This window comes from Molothrus ater, chromosome 5 (assembly GCF_012460135.2).
Source record: "Molothrus ater isolate BHLD 08-10-18 breed brown headed cowbird chromosome 5, BPBGC_Mater_1.1, whole genome shotgun sequence".
Classification (NCBI taxonomy): domain Eukaryota; kingdom Metazoa; phylum Chordata; class Aves; order Passeriformes; family Icteridae; genus Molothrus; species Molothrus ater.
In genome coordinates this window covers 25,068,070-25,091,118 of record NC_050482.2, presented here as the reverse complement: position 1 = coordinate 25,091,118, position 23,049 = coordinate 25,068,070, and the positions used below count along the sequence as shown (strand labels likewise).

General features: G+C 36.8%; 1 protein-coding gene across 1 annotated transcript in view; it reads right to left on the bottom strand.

Annotated features, from left to right (window-relative positions):
* TFEC (transcription factor EC) overlaps positions 1-23,049 on the bottom strand; it is an 87,626-nt gene that overhangs the window by 26,393 nt on the left and 38,184 nt on the right. The window contains exons 2-3 of the mRNA XM_036401043.1: positions 7,605-7,847; positions 5,370-5,465 (exon numbers count right to left, since the gene is read on the bottom strand). Of these exons, the coding sequence (XP_036256936.1) occupies positions 5,370-5,465; positions 7,605-7,847 (339 nt within the window). The remainder of the gene's footprint in view (positions 1-5,369; positions 5,466-7,604; positions 7,848-23,049) is intronic.

Genomic DNA, 23,049 nt, shown 5'->3' with positions numbered 1-23,049 from the left:
ATTGCAGGACTTGTTGAATAAAACACTTTGGAGTATACCTACTTGAATTTCTTCCTTCTGTATGATTCCTGAGAATGGGACAGACAGCAGCTTTTGCAATCCATCCAGATAGACACCATCCATATTAAACAAGTAACTAATACAAATACAAATTAATAATGTCATGATGAGAAACTGTGACCTCAATGACCTTGTAATAGCAGTGAGATTTTGCAGACAGAGTGAACCATGCTTTTACTAATAAATAGTGTCTCCCTAAAATCAAATACAGAGTTAACAGATTTAATCAGAACTTTATACCAGCTGCAGTTAATAGAATCATAAAAATTAAAGAAGAAAAACATCTATCTGTCCTATCCTTATCTAACTTCTACTCCGTACCTGTACAACACAAGGTTTTTTCCAAATGCCAATGGAGCAAAACAAATACAAGTAAGCCATGCAGTCACTGAGGGTTTTCTCCACCAGCTCTTTTCCTGCAAGAGTGGCAGAAGTGAAGCAATCCCACTGACTTGACTCCCAAGCAGACTGGAAATAAAGAGTAGCTCCCAGTCTTGGTAAAATAGTGAACTATGAGTGTATGAAATTAAAGTGAAGCAGTGATCAGAAGATCCCTGAAGAGGTGACCCATTGCAAGGCACCACCTTTACAGTGTATTGCCACCTTCCCCCTGCCCAGCTGTTTCCCCAGCTCACAGCTGACACAACCCCTGACTTCCAGCATGCCCAGGGGCTTTGGCTTCCCTTCTCTGGTACTGGTTTAATTATTTTCTCAACATTCTTGCTGCTAAGGTCATTCAAGGGGATAGTTAAAAAAAACATTTCTTAAATATTACAAATAAATCATAGTATCATAGAATGTTAATGGGTTGTTATGGACCTTAAAAACCATATAGTACCCTGCCATGGGCAGGGACACCTCCCACCAAACCAGGTTACTCAAGGCCCTTAATCAAGCCTGGCCTAGAACACTGCTGGGGTTGGGGCATTCACAACTTCCCTGGGCAACCCATTCCAATGTCTCACCACTCTCACAGTAAATAATTTCTTCCTACATCAACATGGAAACAGTTTTTTCTTGGCTTTATTTGGTACTGGATGTGGAAAAAAATTGAATGAAAAGGTTTTCCATGAAGTAGCTTTCAATTTTCTTCCAATCTGAAATCAACTGCTCCATTTAGTTTAGTCGTTCAGTATTGACTACTCCAGCAACATGGAGCTGAACTGATTCAACATATCAGCAGCTGGGCCTCTCCTGGTGGCTTTTTGAAATCCAATTTCATGGCAGTGCAGTGCCTGAAGCATTGCTCTGCAACTACTTCTTAGCTCTCATTCCCAGCCATCTGATTGCTACAGAGCCTCTCACCCCAGGCTTCTTCAAAAATAGTGCTGAAAGCTCATGTTTTGTGCACCAGAAAAAAAATACAACTTAGAATCCTTGTAAACATTCACAGGATTAAATTATTTTTCTTGCTGGTGCCACCCAAGTCTGTGCAAGAGAGGCCCATACCATTGCAGAACATAAACTTCCTCTCACTTAATTCTCATTCCAAGCCAGTCAATCTCCTAATGCTTTTGCCATAAATTTTAGTGGACAGCATGTCAAGTAGAGAGCATTATCCCAGTTGTACAGGGATTATTTGGACTGCAACAGTTATTTCTGAATGAAAGTACTAGTAAATTGCCAACTGTTTTCATACAGATCTCCACTGTGTTTGCTAGATTACTGGGTTTACTGGTGAGTCCTAGGGCTGTGTATGTATATTATCAAAGCAAAACAACATTTAGTACAAAGAAGTGATTCATAAGATCACATGTTGTTAAATTACACCTTGAAAAGCACAGAGATCCTAATTTTTAACTCTGCTCTTTCCTCTCTTCACTGTGACTAATGTTCTCAACATCTGCTTTAATATGTTTCTTAATTTTTTCTCTTTGCTGATATTAAAGCAATGTAGAGCAGAGCTTTTTGATACCTGCCCTAGACTGTTAATGATAGTGTGATATATGCTTTGTATTAACAGACCTAAACATCTACACTTCCTATGTTCTGAACATTTGGAAGTACTAATATACTTTAAATTCACTACAGAATGTTAAATAGACTGTAAGGATTTTGAATAAGAATGAACTTCTGATAAAAATGAAAAGTACTTATTTTTCAAATGTCTGTCACCACATCTGACCTACATGACAGTTGTTTACTTCTAAAACTCAGTCATATGTTGTTTCATTTTTTTTAATGATTCTTTTATGGTCAGGAACAAACCTGCTGCTCCGAATATATACTTAGAGAAAAATATTGTCTTATAATAAACAAATACTCTGCTGTCTGTTAATTAAAATTTCATAAAACTAAATTATTACAACAAGAAAAAATTACTTTAAATTGATGCCATCTTCAATGGTGTCTTTTTTAAATTAAGTCTTACCTTCTCCATAATGAACAAACAGTTTTCATTACATGATAGTTCATAAGAATAGTTATGATTTTATTTCAATTATGCTTTATCAACAAATATATAATTTGGTTTACAAATTCTTTCATAGGAATCAAGGCCTCTTGCATGTAGGGAAAACTAGTCTTACATTTTAGCTGAACTTATAAAAGATTGTTATAAAAAGTAGGTTTCTGCCATTAGGGTATTCTGAAGAGCAATAGAAAGACAGCCAGAATATTCCTTAGTTTAAACAATTCTTAAGTAACCACCCAAAACCAGACAGTTTCATGAAACTGTAAATTTGGGTCCAAACACAAGCCAGATAATCCACTCCTCAGAAGCTGTAATTATTTTAATGAGAGATGGAGGAATGTTCTTATTTTCACTTCTCTGATTCTACTAATGCATAACTGTAATTCATTAATTCAGGGTCAGACAATGAGCCTTTGAGCAATTATTCACATGAGTGGTCTCACAGAATTCAATGTCTTCATTTAATGTGCCATTAAAATGGTACATGGGTGCACTTAACTAAAGTAAACATTAGTTCACTGTAACACACAACAGGTTGCACTGTGAAAAGTGGAAAGGTTACTCAGCCACTGAGTAAGCAATTGAGAACACTGAGAAAGAAAAATGGCATCATGAATTTATCTTTTATAAGAAAAGATTTTGCTGAAAAATTACCTGAGCCTTTTACCACATTCTGAAAACCAAGTCAGTCCATTTCAGAGTTTCAGAGATTACTCTGCACAGTTTACAAAATCAAGACAAGTCCCCAGTAAGGAAAGTCTAAAAAGAAATTCTAAAAATACTTAGGAATTATGCTGGAGAATTTTAAAGAGAAAGCCAAAATCAGCCAGATACAGAGGCAACTCAGTCTCCCCTGTAATCTCACTCTATGTTTGTGTCAGCCACCACAGCAGGCACCTTGTGCAGATGTCAGAGCTACTGTGGGTCCTTGCTGAAGTACAGCACAAACCCACCACATCTCAAGGAAATTAGATGTTCTCTCATTCTTGATCACGCCTCCTAGTCCAATGCTCTTGTAATACATACATGTTTGGCTCAGATAAAGAAATTTCATTATGTTTAATATGATAATGAAAAACTGGATATAAAAAAATAATTTTCTACCTGCATCTCTATCTTTCTCTATTGCGCAGCTTATGACCAAAATTTTGCTGGCAGATTTAGGATGTTTTTTGCTTGAAAGATGGCTTAAAACCAAGTGGCATGAGCTAAATGCCTGAGATCATCTCCATATGCCTAATTTGTTTGCATATTTTTAAAGTACACAGTGCTGAAAGAGAAGACAGCAGAGCAGAGACACCACTCCATTTCCTCACGCCGGTGCAGTTTGCCTGCCTTGCTGAAGGCAGGCTTTATTTTGCCACAGTATTGAACAGAGCAATTTGGAAATGTGTGCTGCTCCCTGGCTTACCTAGCAGCCTGCTGATTTCCTCAGCACAAATGAAAGTCCAAATACCAAATACCTGTCCCAGAGGCACTTCAAGAGTCCCAAATCTGTGCAAGTACAATACCATCAAGGTCTAAAAGACATTGCAGATTTTCTTCCTCATCAACAGTAAGGTATTCAATAAATTTTAGAGACAAATGTCCTTCAAGGCTGAAGATAAAGGCTAATGAACCTGGAATTAGGACAGATTAACATCATCCAATTTTAAAAGGTTTGAAGGGAGTATGACTTCAACCCAAAACCCAGAATTCATGCCTCTCATCACCATCCCACGCTATCATACCAGAAATTATCCTCCCCTGCCTCACATCAATTTGAGCCAAAATATTAATTCACTCCCCAGGGACCATTTCTTTGCTATGTTCTGTACAGACATATGTGTAAATCAGTCCAGCTGCAATAGTTCTGTATCTGGCATGCAAATAGCAGGTGTTCATGAAAATTTTAATTGGCATTAATGCTGGACTGTAGAGTGGGCAACACAGAAGAGTAGCAATCTTGTCTCTTGAGGTATTTTTGGAGCTAGGGAAGTTCTTTCAGCCGGAAAAAGCTGTTCCCCCAGAGGGCGATAGAGAGCCAGCACCTATCCTGACGTGCCCTTGGTGGATTGTCAAAGCCTCCGACAATCCTCCTGCCTTCATCAGGGGGAAGCTCCCCTTTACCGGCACAGTTTAAAGCCCTGAGCACAACCAGTTCTGGACATCAGCTAGGGTAGAAAGGACAACATACATCCTTCTGTAAAGTGCATTGATTACACGTATTGATATGTATTACTTTCATAAATAATAACACTCTTTGTGGATTTGTGTCCAGAAGAGCTCCATCCTTCCTGTTCAAATATGTAACATATACGGAAACATAAATAGCCTTTGTTAGTCCTCTCACATTTATCCACAAAGAGACATCATAAAACTGAAGTTTGTTACATTAATTCTTGTGAAGACGTAACTTTCCTCTTATTTGTTCTTGAAATTATTCAACTAAATGCAACTTGTCTGTATGAAAATCCAGAACTAGAGCCTTGCTTCAGGATAAGATACTGGAGAAACCACTGCACCATAGAAACTATTACATGGGGGTTTTTAAACTTTTTTTTTAGTTGCGGTAGAAGGATGTTTAAGCAAGGCTTTAAATGGCCTTCTAGGGTCCAGAGACTTTTTATCCTCATTATTTTTAGCACTGCAAAGACATCAGTAACTCCAATGGGTCATGCACCAGGCATTTTGCTGGGCTAGATCCCCAAATGCTATTCAGACGACTTAAAACAACTATGTGTCACCACACTGGTGCGCTTTTCTGTAATAATTATTAGCAAAAATGCAATCAGCTGAAGAGAAAGAAGAACAGTCCACTGATACTATTCCTTAGTCTCTGAATTGTGATGTGCTTGAATCACTCAAAGAAGCTTTCTAGTATAAAAAGCAAAATGAAGGCCAACAAAATACTTACAGTTCTTTGCATTAGTAAAGGAGTTTCAGAACAACCTATCCCTTCATCATTAAAATTTGATTCCATATTGATTATGTCTTCAATAACTTCTTCCATCTGATAAAATAATATTTTAAGACAAATCAGTACAAGTAATAATGGAGAAAAGTTATTTTTAAAATACAGAGGATTCATCTTGAATATCTATTACAGCAATAAAACAATTTCAGAAGTTTATATCTTCTGAATAATAACTCAAATTCTGAATTCTGAATAATATAATTCAAACATTTCTATAAAATATTCACATTTTTTTACTTCTTGTGAAAACAGTTGTGGTTTAGCAAGATAGAGCTTTCTCTTAAACACCAGCCCATGCCTGTATTTAATCCCTTATTGCAGCGCCATGATCAGATGACAGGAATGCATTGTTAAGCTGTAACTGTGACCTATCATCTTGATCAAATGTCAACTTGATCACAGTGCATTGCTGCATTGGTGCAGGAAGACTGAAAGGAACCTGTGGTTCTGCAACTGTATGAGTCACTCCAGGTTTGGTGTTACATGCTGCCCTCTTGGGCAGGTAGAGGTTTCTTTGTTTAGCAGTACACTGGATACTTTTCCAGACAGCCTTCTGGTCTCTGTTTTAATCTAATCTGAGCCAAAAACTACTGAGGCAGCTCAATAATTACTTGGGATGAAATAATGAGTACTTTGAAGGCCATAGATACATCTAGGCCAAAGTCCAACATGAGTTTTCAATGATGATTATGGTCTGGTTTCATTCACAATATAATTTTGGGAGAGATCCCATGATTAGCATGTCACTTTTAACTCTATTATCTGCAGCTCTTGGAAGCTGAAGAAGTTGTAGATGGTCTTGTGCATTGAAAGTATCACACAGACATGGGACCTTTCAACACAGAAGTTTTGGCCACATGGCCCAGCACAACTCACGCATGCATTCCTCTACCTCTCTAAAACCAGAGAACACAGAACTACTGTGCCAGCAGTTGTGCCTAGACTTATCTAGGAAAGCACCATCAGGGCCAAAATGATACCAAGAAATGCTGGCAATGAAGCAATATGAAGGAGAGCAGTTTACTGCACCAACCTGGGTGTTGGCTCTATATTATTTACTAATATATCTATAGTCTACTCTTAACCACAGGGCACACCCACATTAAGAAATCCCATTTTGACAGCAATCCATCCCCCTGAGTTTGAGATGAGATTTATCCAAATCATTGCAAAGCTGCCAGGATCTTGCCAGTGCCAGGTATCACCCTCCCAGTCTCCACCAGGGTGGAAAGTGGTACAGGGCATGCTCCTGATCAGACCCCAAATGCCTGAGAACAGTTTCAGCACACTGCACTTTGCCAGCATGGAGGTGGTCACATAGGTGTCCACGAAGGCCATTTAAAATAGCATTTTAAAGTCGCTCCAGTAATCCATACACCTGACTCAAAATGTCAGTTGTCAATGCAGAAGGAATGGAGAGGCCCCAGATGAACTCTCCAGGAAGCTTTATGGGCTCCCTCATGCTTAGGGAATGAGTCATTGTGTATTTGTAAGATTCTTCTGTTCTATTAAAGTCCAAGACATGATACAGCATCTCCATTTCTCATTTCTGTAGGAATTCCTCTCTTACCTAATAAACAGTCTCTTTTGAAATCTCTCGAAGTATTAAAAGCCATAATGACCTACATCTCACACTGGCTAAGAATCTGATATTGTATTATAGCTGAACCACTATTAAAATCAATGGTGGCACTAAAGTTAGCATATCTTTGCCAATTTACTCAAGATAACCCACATAAAAATATAGCAGCAAACTGAAAAAATGAATAAGTGATTTTTTTCAGTTATGTATTGAAGGTAATCTGTATTTAACATTTTTCATGCAGCTAGGTTAATACCTTCAGACAGAAACAACTGCCATCTGTAAAAAGGGTGTTTTTCTTTGCAAAGTGCATATTCAGAAAATGTACAGCAACATGTGATGTATATGTAAAAAGATGCAACAATACATTTTATCTGGAAGCAGTCTAAAAGCTTGATCCTGCAGTAAGCTATTCACGGGCACGTGAGAGAACAACCCACATAGTTCAAAAGGACACAGAAAGCAAGTGCCATAACCCCTTGAAAGTTAAGAAAGTCACGTCTTGCCCACTTGTAGTGCAAGGAGGGTGATCTAACAGTTTTGTAGCAGTGGACAGAGCCCAGTTCCCCATTCTTTGCCCAGCTCCCTCCTACCGCATTCTCGTGTTGGCCCCCGAGGGCCAGCAGCTTGGTGACCGGGCTGTCCCCGGCGCTGGCAGGGGCCATGGGGCCGCCCCGCAGGATGGAGGCCACCCCCAGCGGCTGCACTGCGTGCGACTGCGACAGCGACAGCGCCTGGCTGGACAGCTTGGTGTCGAGGGTCAGGTACTGCTTCACCTGGTGCCTCTGGCTCTGCTGTATGTGGTATCTAGACTGATTTTCCAAGTGTGTTTGTACCTGGGAAGGAAAAGAAATAATTGCTGAAGTTTCAAGTTGTTAGTATCAGGATTTACACATATACTCACTTAAAAATATTTCAAATCAATAGATTCAGCTTTAATAACACTTGGATAGAATTATTACTTTTTTCACTTTTACACACTTACATATTTTTTATTTCTTTACCATTTTCCCCTTACATGGGTGAACAAACACTCTGAATAATTATAAAGAAAAACAGAATTAGAAAAGATAACCATGTTCCTGAGAAAAGACCAGAAATACGCTACACATTTTTCTCAGTTAAAAGTGATCTCTCTTGAGATCACTGCAATCAAATCCACATGCATATATGAACCCTAAAATTAATATTGACTCTTTTGTACATGAAAGAGTAAATAAATGCACAGAGAAATATCATCCAACCAATTTTAAATAATAACAGGAGTAGACCTTTATTCACACCTCAATCCTCAATTGTCTCACCTGATAATAAGTACAGTCACTAAAATGAGGCATTGCTGTAGTTTGGCAATAGAGTCCAAGCTGTAGTTCTGAATTACTGCTCACTATCCACAAGCTGTGCAGACTTCTCGGAGTGCCTCTTGAGGACAGATCACTTTTTTAGTGGATTGAGCTTCATAAACTGAGTGATCATGCCAAAATGGCCGATTGAGTAAGAATTTGGGTCATCCTTTGATTGTAGAGATTGACAGTTGCCACTTCACACAGCTCCCCTTTCAGATCAATGTCACATTTCTGCAATTTAACTACCAGAGGAGCACTTCATACACAAACCTTACTGTCAGTTCAGCCCTGTGGCTCTCTTCTCTTCCTATGGCATGACTGGTAACAAATGTCTTATAAATTTTTCTCAACTGGCCTTTGTAAGCATGATTAATATTTGTTAAATAATAGCAAAAATTGCTTTGAAAACTTTGAAGACTTTTTTCTGAAAAATATTTAGTCATTTAAGCAAACTCCTTTTTGATTCCCCTAAAATACATAAGCAGAGATAGATAGCCATAAAAGCAATTTTCATCTGAAGAAGTCATGTTTTTGTACATATTGCAGTACCTACTTTATTTTAATCGTTACAGTATAATTTTAATTATGTTTCTTTAAACTAATTTCTTTAAACTAAATTCATATAAAAAAGACTAAGCCATGCAGTAATGAATATGAGATTAATTACTTTGATGTAAACAAACCCGAAAGTTATTAAATAATATTCCATTAAAATACTGGTATAAGATCTTAAATGCACTGTTTGGATTTTCCCCTGATTTATGTCAGGAAGGTATGCATAATACATAAGGTTGCAAAAATTTCATGTCTATTTGGGATTTACTTACATCATTATTTGTCTTAACTTAGATTTTTGTGATAGTTTTAGAAAGTGTTTAATGCCCTGTTAAAGTTCTAATTTATCATGTGCAAGGATACATGTAAAATCATAAATAATTCAGATACTTATGCATCTAGTTAGTCCTTCATAATTAAGATCATAATGAAAATTAGATACTCAAGCATTTTCTTAAATGACAATCCAATGTAATCTATTGCGTGCCAGTTAAACCATAATATTACTTTTGAGCAAAATCAAATATATTAAGGGAAAATAAATATGTCCCATTGGATGGCTGGAGCAAGGATTCCCTGCACCCTCAGTGTCTGCTGCTCTTTCAGAAGCTTTCATGGACAATTCATGATTGTGCTGGACTCTACTCTCACTGACAGAATCCACACGGGGTGACACTGCCCAGAGCCTTGCAGCACCTAAACTGATGAAAATCTTTCCAGCAGCACAGAATTCTGCAGTCAACAGCTTTGAAAACACAGATTCTTTATGTGGCACAAATGGGAGTTGGATAACACACAGACCACAATTGCATTTACTGCATTTCACCCCTACTAATTTTTTATCTTTAATGAAGCTGTTGAAGTCCTTGTAACAAGCAATGAATTTCTGCCTTAGAATTTCTACAGGCCTACCTGAAGCATAAAATCAAGAATATTGTATACCTTCAAATTAAATGGGAAACATAAGAAAATTGCAGTGTCCAAGATCTATACTACCTTGTTTTAAATGTGTTTTTAATAAGGAATTTTTATAGATCTGCTACAAGAAAACTGCTGAAAAGTCAATGGCTTGGTTTTTTTTTCCTCTGGGCCGCAGATTGCTAGTGGGAGACCAAAATCTCTCTGCATCCTGTTTTCTTAGTGAACCACCACAGGGCCATCCCACTGGGCAAAGGGAAGATCTGTGTAAGACATTCAGCTAACTGCTGATTAGGTAAAAAACAGTTTTCAGAAGTGCTTATTTAGTGTGAAAATCTTTCAGTGATTATATCCCATCCTGAACTTACACAGGCAGAAAAAGAACTAAAGCTTTGCTGACAGGATCTATGTTGCTGTGGTTTTGCAAACCCCTCCACCCCTTTACTGTGCCAGTCACAGTCATTACAAAGCAGAATCTTTGAGGTTAAAAATAGATCTATGCCCTGATTTTCATCTTCATATAGTCTAAATAACTCTTAATACTCACTGCTAAAGTAAAGGACTTTTAAAACTCAAACCACAATGTAAAGACAAAGCAGAATGGGAAACCTATTTTTAAAATCATATTGTTAATGTATAATAAAAGTGGACTGGGGGGGAGGGGAAATTCATACTGTGAGAAAGGAATATTGAGATTTCAAGTCAAGTTCTTCAAAAGTAGAACTTATTTTTAGAACTGTCCATTTAATATGTGTGAACTAGGAGTAAAAACTCAAATCCTCATAATTTTATAAAACCGATAGTCCAGTGTCTCATTCCAAGCATGACTGATTTATCCTCCATTGGGATGTTGAATGACTTCTCTTATATCTTTTATCAGCGGTATGAAGGTAAGTTTCAACTTAGATTTTCTGAATATTGCAGATGACTTTAATTCTTTTAAGTAAGTATTGCAAAAATCGCAAATGTTAAACTTTGACCTGATTTTGAGTTTCCTTTTAATGATGCACAAGGAGCATTTAAGCACTGGCACACACAGTTGCCCTGAGAGGCTGTGGAATCTCCGTCCTTGGAGATTTTCAACACTTTTCTGCACAAGGCCCTGAGAACCTGAAGAAGCAAAAGAAATCTAAAAAGAGACAGGGAAATTTGAATTGATCGTCTGCATATAGAAAATATAAATAACCATTGTCAAGTCTGGTGAAAAAAGAATGGTGTCACGTTAGAAGTTGAGTAAAATAAATGCAAAAAAGCAAAAGACTGAAAGATCAGTTCCACATAAAGTAATCTCACAAGTAAAATAACCAAGATCAACATAGACTTAGCTGCTTAGAGACCTTAATCATGGGCATGTTTTAGAGCCACAAAACACAATCCTTCTTAAAAAAAAAAAAAAAAAAAGGAAAAAATATTTTCCAGAGTAGAAGAATTTTTAATTTTTTCCCAATAATCCTAATATGATATACTCCAGCAGTGCCAGGAGACCAGTTTTTCAATTTAGAATCTTTTGCGGAATTCCCATAATCTGTAACAATATTTTACCAGAGTTTATGTGGAATTTTAAGATTCAGATGTTGATGCTGATGCACTTTTTACTGCCACAACAGTCTGAATATAGGGTTACCTTCTTTTTTTTTGTCTCTGTGGGTCAATGAATATTTAGTCCTTTGTTTAAAGCAGTAAAGCATGAAGGAAGACCCTGAAATGCTTTCAGGACAGTGCATCCAATAATCTGGCACATCTGTGGAACATGGATTCACATCTCTGACAAAAATTAAGCAGTGTGATTTGCTAAAGCCGATCTTCGAGCTCTCAGCAGACCATTTTCTATCAAATGCCTTTCTGCCATCCTATTGTTTTGTGAGATGGATGGCCTTGCTTGTTGGTATGCCTGATTTCTATTGATAGCTAGCAAAAGATGGGCACTCAGTGACCACCTAATGATCCAGACCCTGACTCAGACAAACCTCAGACACAGCCCAGGACTTAGTGTTGTTCTACTGGTACATCTGCTCTAGCCCATGGTGTAGTGGCTTACCTGGCCCTTCCTGCCAAGTGCTCCTGATAGCGCATCTGGAAAGTGTAGCAAGGTGATGAATTTGTGCAGATGAAGGGCTGGTTCTCCTCCCAGACATTGCCCTGTAGCAGCTCTAGCAATGTACCATAAATGCTAATTATCTAAGATTATTTGAGGAATGAAGGACAGCATAAAACCTAGCAGTTAATAGATTATCCACTCCCTTCTAGGCACTGCTTTGGTTTAATATCTGGCTTTCCTGAACATGGTGAATTTAAAGTCTACTCAGAACCAGAAACTTCAAGCATGAAGGGACTCAAAAGCCTCCAACACAAATGCAAATATTATAACTCCACCAGTTCCACAAAGCCAAAACAGAAATGAAAACTTTGAGATGGATTTTTTAATCCAGAAAAAGATCCCAGTGCGCAGGAAACTGACTGTACCTATTTCTATTTTATATCTCACTGACAAGCCAGTTCTGGGAACAAGAATATAATAGCCTTTCAGAATTACAGATGCATATTCAGACTTCTTCAATTGCTCTTTCTAATTTGAGCACACATCATCATGTTGTAACACTGCAGTACAGTTGTGTAACATCTTTTCTCATATTGACATTGTTTGCTTTCATTTCTAATATGTTGCACAATGGCATAGCTAGACTTTCAGTAGTTTATTACATAAACTGTTTTACTTCACAATTTGCTGATGGATTTTTTCTTCTGCTAGTAAAAGAATATATAGAATGTCAAATTTAAGAAAAAATAGCTATTTAGGGGACCTAAAGAAGGAATGAACAATGCCACTGATTTCATTAAGCAGTAGTGCTACATCTTTCTAGGTGTTCCACTAAGAGCAAGCAGATGACATCTGTATTCCCAGGCTGCTTAGCCCAACATCATTCCCAAGAGAAATTATAGGAAAACTGAAAAGAGATTCAATTAATAAATTATTAAAATATAGGAATATAATTAATGCTAGTCAACATAGTTCTGTGCAAAATAAGCCTTGTCAAACAAATCTACTTCTGCTCTTTGATGAGATTTTAAGTTAGGCTGCCAAAGGTAACGATGTAGGTATAATACACTTCAACTTTTGTGTGCCTTATGACTTAGTATCACTCAATATTCTAATTAAAAATATAGCACTGCACAGTATCAATAAAGCGTGTTTAAACTGGATTAAGCATTGGCTGACGAGCACGCATAAGAGAGTGATCAGCAAAGGCTTAGCATCAGAAAGAGGGTCTGCTCAGTCTTGTATTTTTACCATTTTACCATTTTACTCATTTTTACCATCAGTGATTTGGGACTAATGAAAAATAAAACAAACTAAAAAGCATAAATATTTTTAGACTAGTGTTCCCAGTCTAAGTGATACGAATCTGCATGTACTGGAGGAAGAAATGTAGGATGCAACAATGAAGTAAACACCTCAAGCAATGAGTCTGTAAAGAATTTGAGGTCATAACAAGCCAGCAACTCTGCAGGAGCGTCCCACTGATGCTAGAGGAAGAAAGGAAAAATGGTATAAAGAAGGTAGTGAATAGGGGCCTAGCTTTACTCTGCTTTTTTTTATGGCTCAGGAGAGATAAATAATGGAAGCCTAAAAATATTTCTACCCTAAATATTTTTGAAACACTGTTGAAAAGTACAAAGTATGTAGAAAAGAACTATGAAAGTAATTGGAGACTGAGAAAGGGATATTTCAATGAAAGCTTAAAGAAGCTCAGTTATATTCTTGTTGTCAGTTTATGAAAAAAAATTGTGAAATTCATGGGACATTTTGAATGTGAAAGCTAGCACAAAAAGCATGTTAAGAGCCACTAGCCACAAATTGAAGTGAGACATAGCAGAAATTGTGTGCATAAACAGTGAAGTACTCAAAAGGAAGTGCTCTAACTACTGCTTTCTTCAAACAAACTATCGATGACTTTCTGGGAGAGATAGAATATCCAAACCCAGGGTATACTTTTATCAAACATATTCTTGAACTCAAAGCTGTGTACTAGAGTAATTACTGAATGCAATACAAAAGTCCATGATTTTAGAGGAATTAGAATGAGGAGTCTAATAGCTCTTGCTGTGTTTAGATTTTATGGGGTTCTGGACTTGAGAGCTGGCTATTTTAATGACAATTTTTGATATAAATTAACTCTGGATTTAAAAAATGCTTAAACATCTGCTACAAAATAATATGCTTAAAGATGATCATAGTACACTGGACAGAACTCAGCAGACTTCACTGAAGTTTGCCATTTATACTGGATATTATTTTGTTTCAGTATTTTTAATAGCTTTTGAAGAAAAATTTTTCACCCTGATAGGATTACATCATCATCATCAATCCTGAACACAACACCTCTCTGCAAATGAGTGATGGGACTTCATGTTCTTTTCAGCCACTGTACTAGAAAATAAGCATTTAATTATCCACTCTTAATTATTAAAATGTTCTGTAAGTACCCAGAAATTTTAATTCCATTTTAAGATAAGAAACACAGTCACAACACAGACCATTTTTGTTCCATATCTTAGGACTTTCAAATGTATTTTAAATGTTAGGAAAAAAAAGCATTTTTAGTTATGAAATAATCCTTTTTAACATCTATTACAAATGAATATCAGTTGTTTGTTTCTCCTGCTGCCTTTATTAAACTTTTTGAGGGAAAAATATTAGTAAAATTATTTAATAATAAAATGAAAATTCAATTTAACTTAGGAATTATACACTTCTGTTCTATCCCAAAGACTATCACCAAATACTGTAGCTGTTCACTTTAATGTTTAGTTTATAAAAGCATGTGTGATTATGCCAATTAATTACTTAAGCTAAACACAGTAATTAATTTTTAAATGTGAATATTTTTCCTATAGGAACTTTGATCTGACTAGATGAGACCTTCCCATTAATATGCATGAAGAAAGAATACAAAAGACATGTAGTCTGGAAACTTAGAGCTGTGTTTTGTTGATGCCTTACAGTAGCTTTCAAGTTAAGAAAAAATTTCATGTGACTCTAATGCACCATTTTTCATTTATTTAGCCTTTGACATCATATTCGTCAGGAGCTTGTGAATATTCTTTCAAGGGTGAAGGGACTGAAGAAGAAACATTTAAAAGTTCATTGACAAAGACCATCTCTTCAACAATGACTACTTCTTGTGTCTTTTAGTATCTCAATGTCTAAAACTAGCAGATAAAGGTGGGGTAGGGTGGGAGCAATTGGAAATTCTCCATCACACTTCCAAGTATTACAAAAAGCAAGAGGAATGTAGGAGCAAAACAACTGCCAAACAGACTTTTCAGAAATCAGTGCTGGGTAAGAAAACTTTCTTTGCACAGCATAGGCAGCAGAACAGTGTTTCTCTCAGGAGGAGAAAGGCAGCAGAGCTCTCAGGGCTGTGGCTAATAGAAACTAGATCTTACAGCTAACCATTTCCTGACAAATCCCCATGCAGGCACTGGGATTTTGATAACATTTCCCCATTGTTGCATTCTCTAGCACTCACTGAACATTGATGGAGCTCAGTCCTTTCAGGTATTCCTCTGCTAACCTCCTTGTGCAATCAGAAATGAGTTGGGGGAAGCCAACTACCTGCACTGAGCAACTACAGAGACATTATCAAAGAGAGCACTTCCATTTGCACCCGTGTACCTGAGACACTCTTGGCTTCTTAATTGAACTCCTGCAGTTAAGATACACACAGCTCGGATGGCTCCTTATCCATCACCAGCTTGACTTCTGAAGAAAGGATCCCTAAGGTCTTAAGGCCAGCTTGTCATGTTTTAAAATAACAATGAGTCTCCATGACTTTGTGGTCTTCACTGGTAGAAAAGAATCAAGTTTTTAACATTGCACTATAAAAACATCTTATAAAGTTAAGCAAAGCAAACTACAGGAAGTATTTTTACAAAACCATCCCTTTGATTTAACTTGAAATTTAAGCTGAAAATCTAAACTGTGAATGAAACCAACCACTACAGGTAATAGGCCACACAAGCATAACAATGGCTCACAATCAAATTAAGAAACCGCGGCTAATATCCTTACTTTGACTCTGCACTGTGACCCTCTCCATGCTCTCACTGATTCATGAAATCTGTGAATATAATAAATCTTTACTGTCCCAGTTCCTCTTTATTGTTGGTGTTATTACAGGACAGCGAATATGACTACAGCATTTCAAGAATGTGAAGAAACTTTTTGTATGGCGAGCTACATTTGAAGAGCTAGGTCCTGATACCTTTATTTAACTACTTGTCTTTGCCTCCAGAAGTTATTCAAATTAGGTCAGTTGCTAAGTTGCTATTAAATGGAGAAGAGCATACCACAACCAAATTCAATCAGTTTTGAGTATAGTAAGCACAATCATCTCATTTTGAATTAAAAATGTTAGCGTCACTGAGTTTCCATCAGTGTGGGTTGTTCAGTCCTAGCAGGAGAAACAAAATAGCAACTTTAAAAGTCCTGTATTTGTCAACTCCAATGGCTAGCACAGACCCATAGAAATAGCAGTTATGTTACAGTTATAGCAGCATGGAAAATCTGTAACCAGAATGATGTATTTTATTCAACAGTTCAAGATTTTCTGGTAAATGTCATACATCTAAAATATCTACTCCAAAATATAGGACTCATATATCACAGGCTAATAGACTATAAGGAAAATTCTTGCAGACACAAAAGCTTATATTTTAATTTCAGCATTTTTAACCATTTAAGTTCCAATGAAAGCACTCAGGGAGGACAAAAGATGATTGCATTATGAACACCCACATAGTCTTTTTTGTTATCCATCTGTAAAGTTTGTAATATAGGTCTGACATTGGAGAAATGCAGTTGGTATGTGCACTACATTTATGTGTAACAATAATTTCAAAATACTTTGGTTTGTTCTTTGATTTCTAATTTTTTTTCATGTTGCAGCTATAATTTTTTTTCAATTTTGTCTCACTTTAAAGGTTAAGAGAACTCAGAAAGGAATCAGCCTTAAAATGTACAAGGAGAGATCATGAAGTAACAATTTTGTCATTCTTTGCTGTACACCTTTTCTGGCTCCCCAGCTGAGCAGACTGCATCTTTTGAGATTTAGTGATGGCAGTAATATCTATCTTGTTCAGTTACATCTAGCAAAACAGTCCTTGAAGCTAGATCTAAAAGGTGTATTTTCCTGGTATGTAAAGATATGGACATCAACTATAATATAGAAAAGTACTGGTGGTGAAACTGTAAGAGCAGAAAACAGTACTTTCACTTTTGAGTATGTGTCTGAGGGAGGGGCATGTCTTTTTGTCCTTACTTCCTCATTCCTTTGGACTTCACTGGTTTTGCAGTGCGAGCTGAAGAAAATTTCAAAGCCTGAACAAGTAAACTTACCTCTGGTGTGCTATTCTTCCACAAAAATAAAGTTTAAAAAGTTTAGTCATTTTGAGTAAAATTGCTGGGTTTGCCTTGTTCTAATATGAGAGATTCATGAATGTATGCCAAGGGGACTACATCAACATCCTCAAAATAAGAAAAGAAGCTATTGGTTGAAAAGCACGGTCAGTTTGTTAAAAGTGGTAACAATTTCACCACCAGATGACAGCACTGCTTATTACTACCCTGTTTTTTGTGTGTTTCAGTCCTCCCTCATTTTGACAACAAACTGTAAAGAAATATGCACCCCCCCAGCCCATGCACTGCAAGAGCAGAGGAAATAAAGCCAGTGCCACAAGGTGGTTTGGTGAGGCAGTCACATCAGGGAGGCTGATCTGTTGGACAAGATATTTTAAGCCTGTGAAGGGTTATAGCTTCTGTAAAGGCACAGACAAAACTAGCTTCAGTCTGAGAAATGTGCCTTCTATTTCTATTTCCTCAGCCTCAGAATGATAAAGAGGGCAAGGGGGGAAGCTTTCAAAGTAGGCATCTTAGGTTCAGCTTCACAACACGATTTTTGTGAAGTCAAGGCAGCAACATCATTTTAAGTCAGCTTAGGATCTGGCCACAGAGTGTGCTTTCATACAAAGCGAGCAGATTGGGTTAGCTGACAGCAGTAGGTGATGTTTCTGTCAAAAACAGGAATGGCACTTCAAGGATAGCTATGTGACAAAAAAGTTAAAAAAAAAGAAAAAAAATTCTTATCAGCTGGTAAAATAATTTTTTAAAAATCTACCTGGCCTAATATTTTTTAAAATCTACCTGTCTAAATATGTTTTCTGGCTGTACGTGGCAATGAGTCTGAGCGTGTTCATGCCCCAAGGATGCTAATGACATGCTGTTCACAGAGTTAGCAAAAATTTCCTTCATTACCTGAATGTAGCCAGAAATCTGTGTCCTCTTTTGGCAATACACTTCCACTTATGGACTGAGAGTAGTAGCAGTGGATTTACAATGCATTAAGCATGTGACCTTTGAAATACTTTAATAACTTCAAAGAATTTGAGTTTGTCACTATTCCTAAAAATAAGAGTTAAATAAAGAGCCTAGCTGTAAATGAAGAAACACCTAATATTACCAGAAGTTATCATGAATATAAATGTTCACTTAAAAATTTGTAATTGATTTTGAGGAATATTTGCTTAACTATAATTTTTTGTTTGGATCCGAAAACATGCATTTCAGACTAACACTGATGAGCATCTGCTGGAGACAAGGCAAGCAAAAAATTTATTTGGGGAGCACTTACAGCATGCAAAGCTCCAAACACTTAAGTTTTACTGTACTCTGCAGTTGACAGGAAAGCTCACAAAAATAGCATAATTGGTACTTTCAGTACTGAACTGAGAAAGCAGTCTTGCCTTTTGATGTGTATTTAAACTAATCTTAGTTCACAATATGTTCCATTCAGCACTAACTCAACTAGTAAAAAAAAAAAAGATAAAATGTTAATGCCATTTCTAATATGCAACAGATCAAAATTCAGCCTTTACATTCTGAAATCAGCCTTTAAAAAAAAACTTAGAACCAGAATTGCTGTAAAAACACCATAAATAGAATCAAAAGTCAGCCTAGCAGAAAAAATCACGTGCTTCACTGTCAGAGTTATACTCTACAGTATTTCCATCTCAATTTAGGTACAACAAACCTTTTTGCACTCAGTCGACACTGTAGAATAGGAGTTGGAGGAAAAATATTAGGCTAAGCTCAAACTACTTAACAGTTTCCAACTAATAGCCACTAAATAAAAACATTAATTAACAAAAGATGATTGATTTTACTGGGATTAGAGAAACTCCCACTTAGTTTAAATGAGAGTTCTGTGTGAATATGGAATTAGAGCTTACTACTGGTAAGCCATTATTAAGAGCGTTATTTCTAAGCTGTATTGTACAGAACAAGTTTTTCAAATTAAACAATCCTAATGTGGAAAGGAATGTACAACTTAAAAAGTTGTTAGAGTTGCCTAGAAAAATTATTGTGATATCTATGTACCTGTGTGAAATATTTTTAGTTGAAAGAAAGAATATTTAATAACAATAGCTATTATAAAGACTCCTTAGTATTTTGCCAGAGAACTTTCAGCAGGAAAACGTCACAGTGTTTGCACAGCACCAAAATGGTGTGCTGTGAATGTTAATGCTAAGATTTAGTAACTGAGTTTATTAGTATTAACAAATTTGTTTAATTATCAAGTGAGTTAATTAGCATTTTGCAGCATAATCAGTAGGCCATGTTACAGAGAGAAGGCAAATGCTAGTCTCTGTGGTCTGGCTTAAGAAGCTGGCAGATGAAACTGTGATTCCATCACACACGCAAAATAAAGTATGAATCAATTAACCTGATTTTTATCAGGAGCTAAAAGTACAGAAATATTGATTGGCCAGCATCATCACCTACCTGAGTGCCTGGACTTCTATCAGTTTTGTCACCTTTACACAACAGCATCGCCCCAGAGCCTGGGCACCCAAACACAGAGCAGCAAACAAGAAAAGACTAGAACAAATCTGGCCATGAATAATGGATGTCCATGTATATCCTGTCAGTTTGAGGGGAAGAAAGGAGAAATGGTTCATAAGGGCATTTCCTTAACTCTGGCTGGAATTTCAGTTAAAGAGGTAGAAACGATACAGAACTTTAAAGGAAAGAAACTTTCTATCTGTGTCTTAAATGCACTATTAGCTGAAGAATATGTGCTAGAAGAAATCAATAGCATAACAGTATGGCTGTGTTAGCAGTTTCCTTCAGTCTTTTTGTCATTCTGTCATCACTGCTGCCATTCAAAAGCCCACAAAGCCTAAATGCTTTGTGACACAGAACTCTTCCTATTGTCGTAATTTGTTATTATTGTAATCTGAAAGGAGATAATTATCTTCAACATCAAAGACTACAAACACTAGAGTTATTCTCAATCCAGTTCACAATCACAGGTTTTTTAGCACTATCTCAAAGTAGTTTAACAACAGAATTCACTGAGATTTACTCAGGCTCATCACATTTTCGTTAACTGGATGCAGAGCATATACCTAAGACAGTTAAATTTTGGTAATACTCCTATTTTTCTCACTCAAGTCCAGATTTTATCCTTACATTAGTGGCCCTCAGGACCATCCTACTGAATTAGCAGATGGATAAGTGCTTGTCAGAGCAAGGAAGGCTTTCTTACAGAAAACTAAAACAAAGTACAGCATAGGTAGACATGGCTTCAGACTATAGCTGTGCTGATGTCTGAGATTTTCTTTCCTTTTCATTGCTTCTTTGACCACATGTGCATGAGTGCACAGCCCACAATTAGTCAGGATGATCTCTTTATTAGGCAGGAGTGTCCTTCTCTAAAGATTACAAGATCCCACTACTTGAAGTGTAAAATTGCTGCTGTCCTTCCTCACGGCTGGATTTCCAGCAGAAGAATTTAGCTTGTCACATTAATCCATGAGTCTCCAGCCCAGCTAATTTAACCTATATTTTCAATGATTCTCATGTAGACTACTAAAGTTTGATATTCACTTCCAAAATACTATTTAAATTATTGTTGATTTTCTCTCTTCAAAAGCATTTATAGTGCAGTTCAGTGGAAACTTCCATTTTACAAGGTAAATGAAAAGGGCCTTTTCAGTTATGTCAGCAAACCCCTTTTGCCCTGTAAGATCACTGTAAACCTTGAATAAAAAACTAAGCATAGTCATATCAACAAAGAATATTCAAGTCACCTGAGATTTGCAAATGGTATTATCCTCCTATTTACTGGAAAGCTTTGAGGCAATATTCAGAGTAGATGAAAGAGGAGGATATGCTGACTCAGGATGAGTAGCCACAAAAAAAGAACTGGGATTAATAAAATTATGAAAGGGGAAAACACTATGACCAATTAAAAATGGAAAATTTACACCATCTAGATTAAGCTGATAATGTAAGGAGAAAAAATAATAGGCCTTCATAAAAAGCTATCAGAATAAAAAGCAATAGAAAAAACATTAAGATCACTTTCTAGTTAGAAGGTATTTTGGATCTCCCTCTATTCCTAACCATAATACTTGAGAGCAAAAATAAAGCCCCAAAAAGAAATAAGCAGAATAAAACTAATGTCCTGGCAACATCTGAGACAAATATCTTCTCAGTAGCTGGTACAGAGCTGTGTTTTGGATTAAATCTGAGGATAATGTTGATAATACACAGATGTTTTAGTTGTTGCTAAGTAGTAGATACTCAGGGACTTTTCAGTGTCTCGTGCTCTGCCAGTGAGGAACTGCACAAGAAGCTGGGAGGGAGTATAGCCAGGACAGCTGACATGAAATGGCCAGAAGAATATTCCACACCTCAAAACACCATGCTTAGTATATAAACTTGGGAGATTTACCTGCAGGGGAGAGCCAGTTGTGGCTCAGAGACAGCATCATTCAGCAAGTGGTGAGCAGCTGCACTGTGCATCACTTGTCCTGGGTTTTATCTCCCTCTCTCCTTCTCCTTTCTATTACAATTATCAAAAGTAGTATTAGTATTGTTGCTCTTGTTGTTCTTGTTGATTTTATTATCTCTTATTTGCTTTAATGATTAAACTTTCTCTATGTCAACCCATGAGTTGTATTTTTTTTTCTTTTCTTTCCTTTCTGATTTTCCTCCATGGAAAATGGGTGGCAGGGGAAGGGGAAGTGAGCAAGCAGCTACGTAGTATTTAGTTGCCTGCTGGGCTTAAACCACAGCAACTGTAAAGGAAAAGAAAGATTAGTCTGTCATCATAATGAAAACTAAACAGCCTTAACAGAATAAAAGAAAAACTGGAGAAGAGAAGACTTCTGTGTATTTGTACAGAACAAAGGGCCCTGATGTTAGACATGAAGCTCAAAACACCACAGGAGTATATCAGCCAGAAAGTTCTTTACCAGCATGAGCTGGGAATCATACAAAAGAAACAAGAAACAGTCATACTCCCAGTAGGGGTTTTGATCATCTTATGGATCCAAACAATGTGCTTGTTTTGTTGCTAAGGTTTTCTTCAAGGTGGTAAATTTTGGCCAAACAGAGATGGGCAGGCAAATAATTTAATTGTATTCCTTCATTAAAGAAAATTTCAGCCTGTCTATCTCAAAAACAAGACAGTACCAGCAGCATGGCTTCACTGTTAAGAGGATGCACACAGAAACTTATTTGACATATATTTTTTGCCAAAGTATGAAAAGTGTGTGTCCACTGTGTAAAAACTACTGTGGATTGAGGGGAATAGTGTCACATGGAAGAGAAGTCTTGGGAAGCAACTATGTTTTTTACTAACTATACTTCAAATACTGAGCAGTTAGCAACCTGGTAATTCTGGTTTTTGGCCGAGGACTCATTAAGAGCCACAGAAAATTCCAGTTAACATTTTTAATCTTGATTCCAGTTTACAGATCTCAATTTCAGTGTATGGCATGTCCAGTGGTCCTAGGATTTAGACCATAGTAAAGAGAATTATGTGTTAGAAGAGAGGTAAAAATGGATATTAATTTCCTAAACCTACTTTTAAGGTCCACCATTTGGGAGGTCTGATATAAGGCACTCTGGGATGTGACAGATAGAGAAAAAAATGTCTGCACAGCAGCAAGACAAGTTAAAATGATTAATGGTGCCCATGGCTGCTGTACAGCAAAATTCTAAGTCATTTCACTATAGGCTTCAGACATGGACACTGTCTCTGAAGTCTACATACAACCCATCACATGTAGAGATTTTTTACAGCCTGATCACTGACACAAATTACATATTCTGTGTTATAGCTGAACAGTAAAATCAATCAGTATTAAA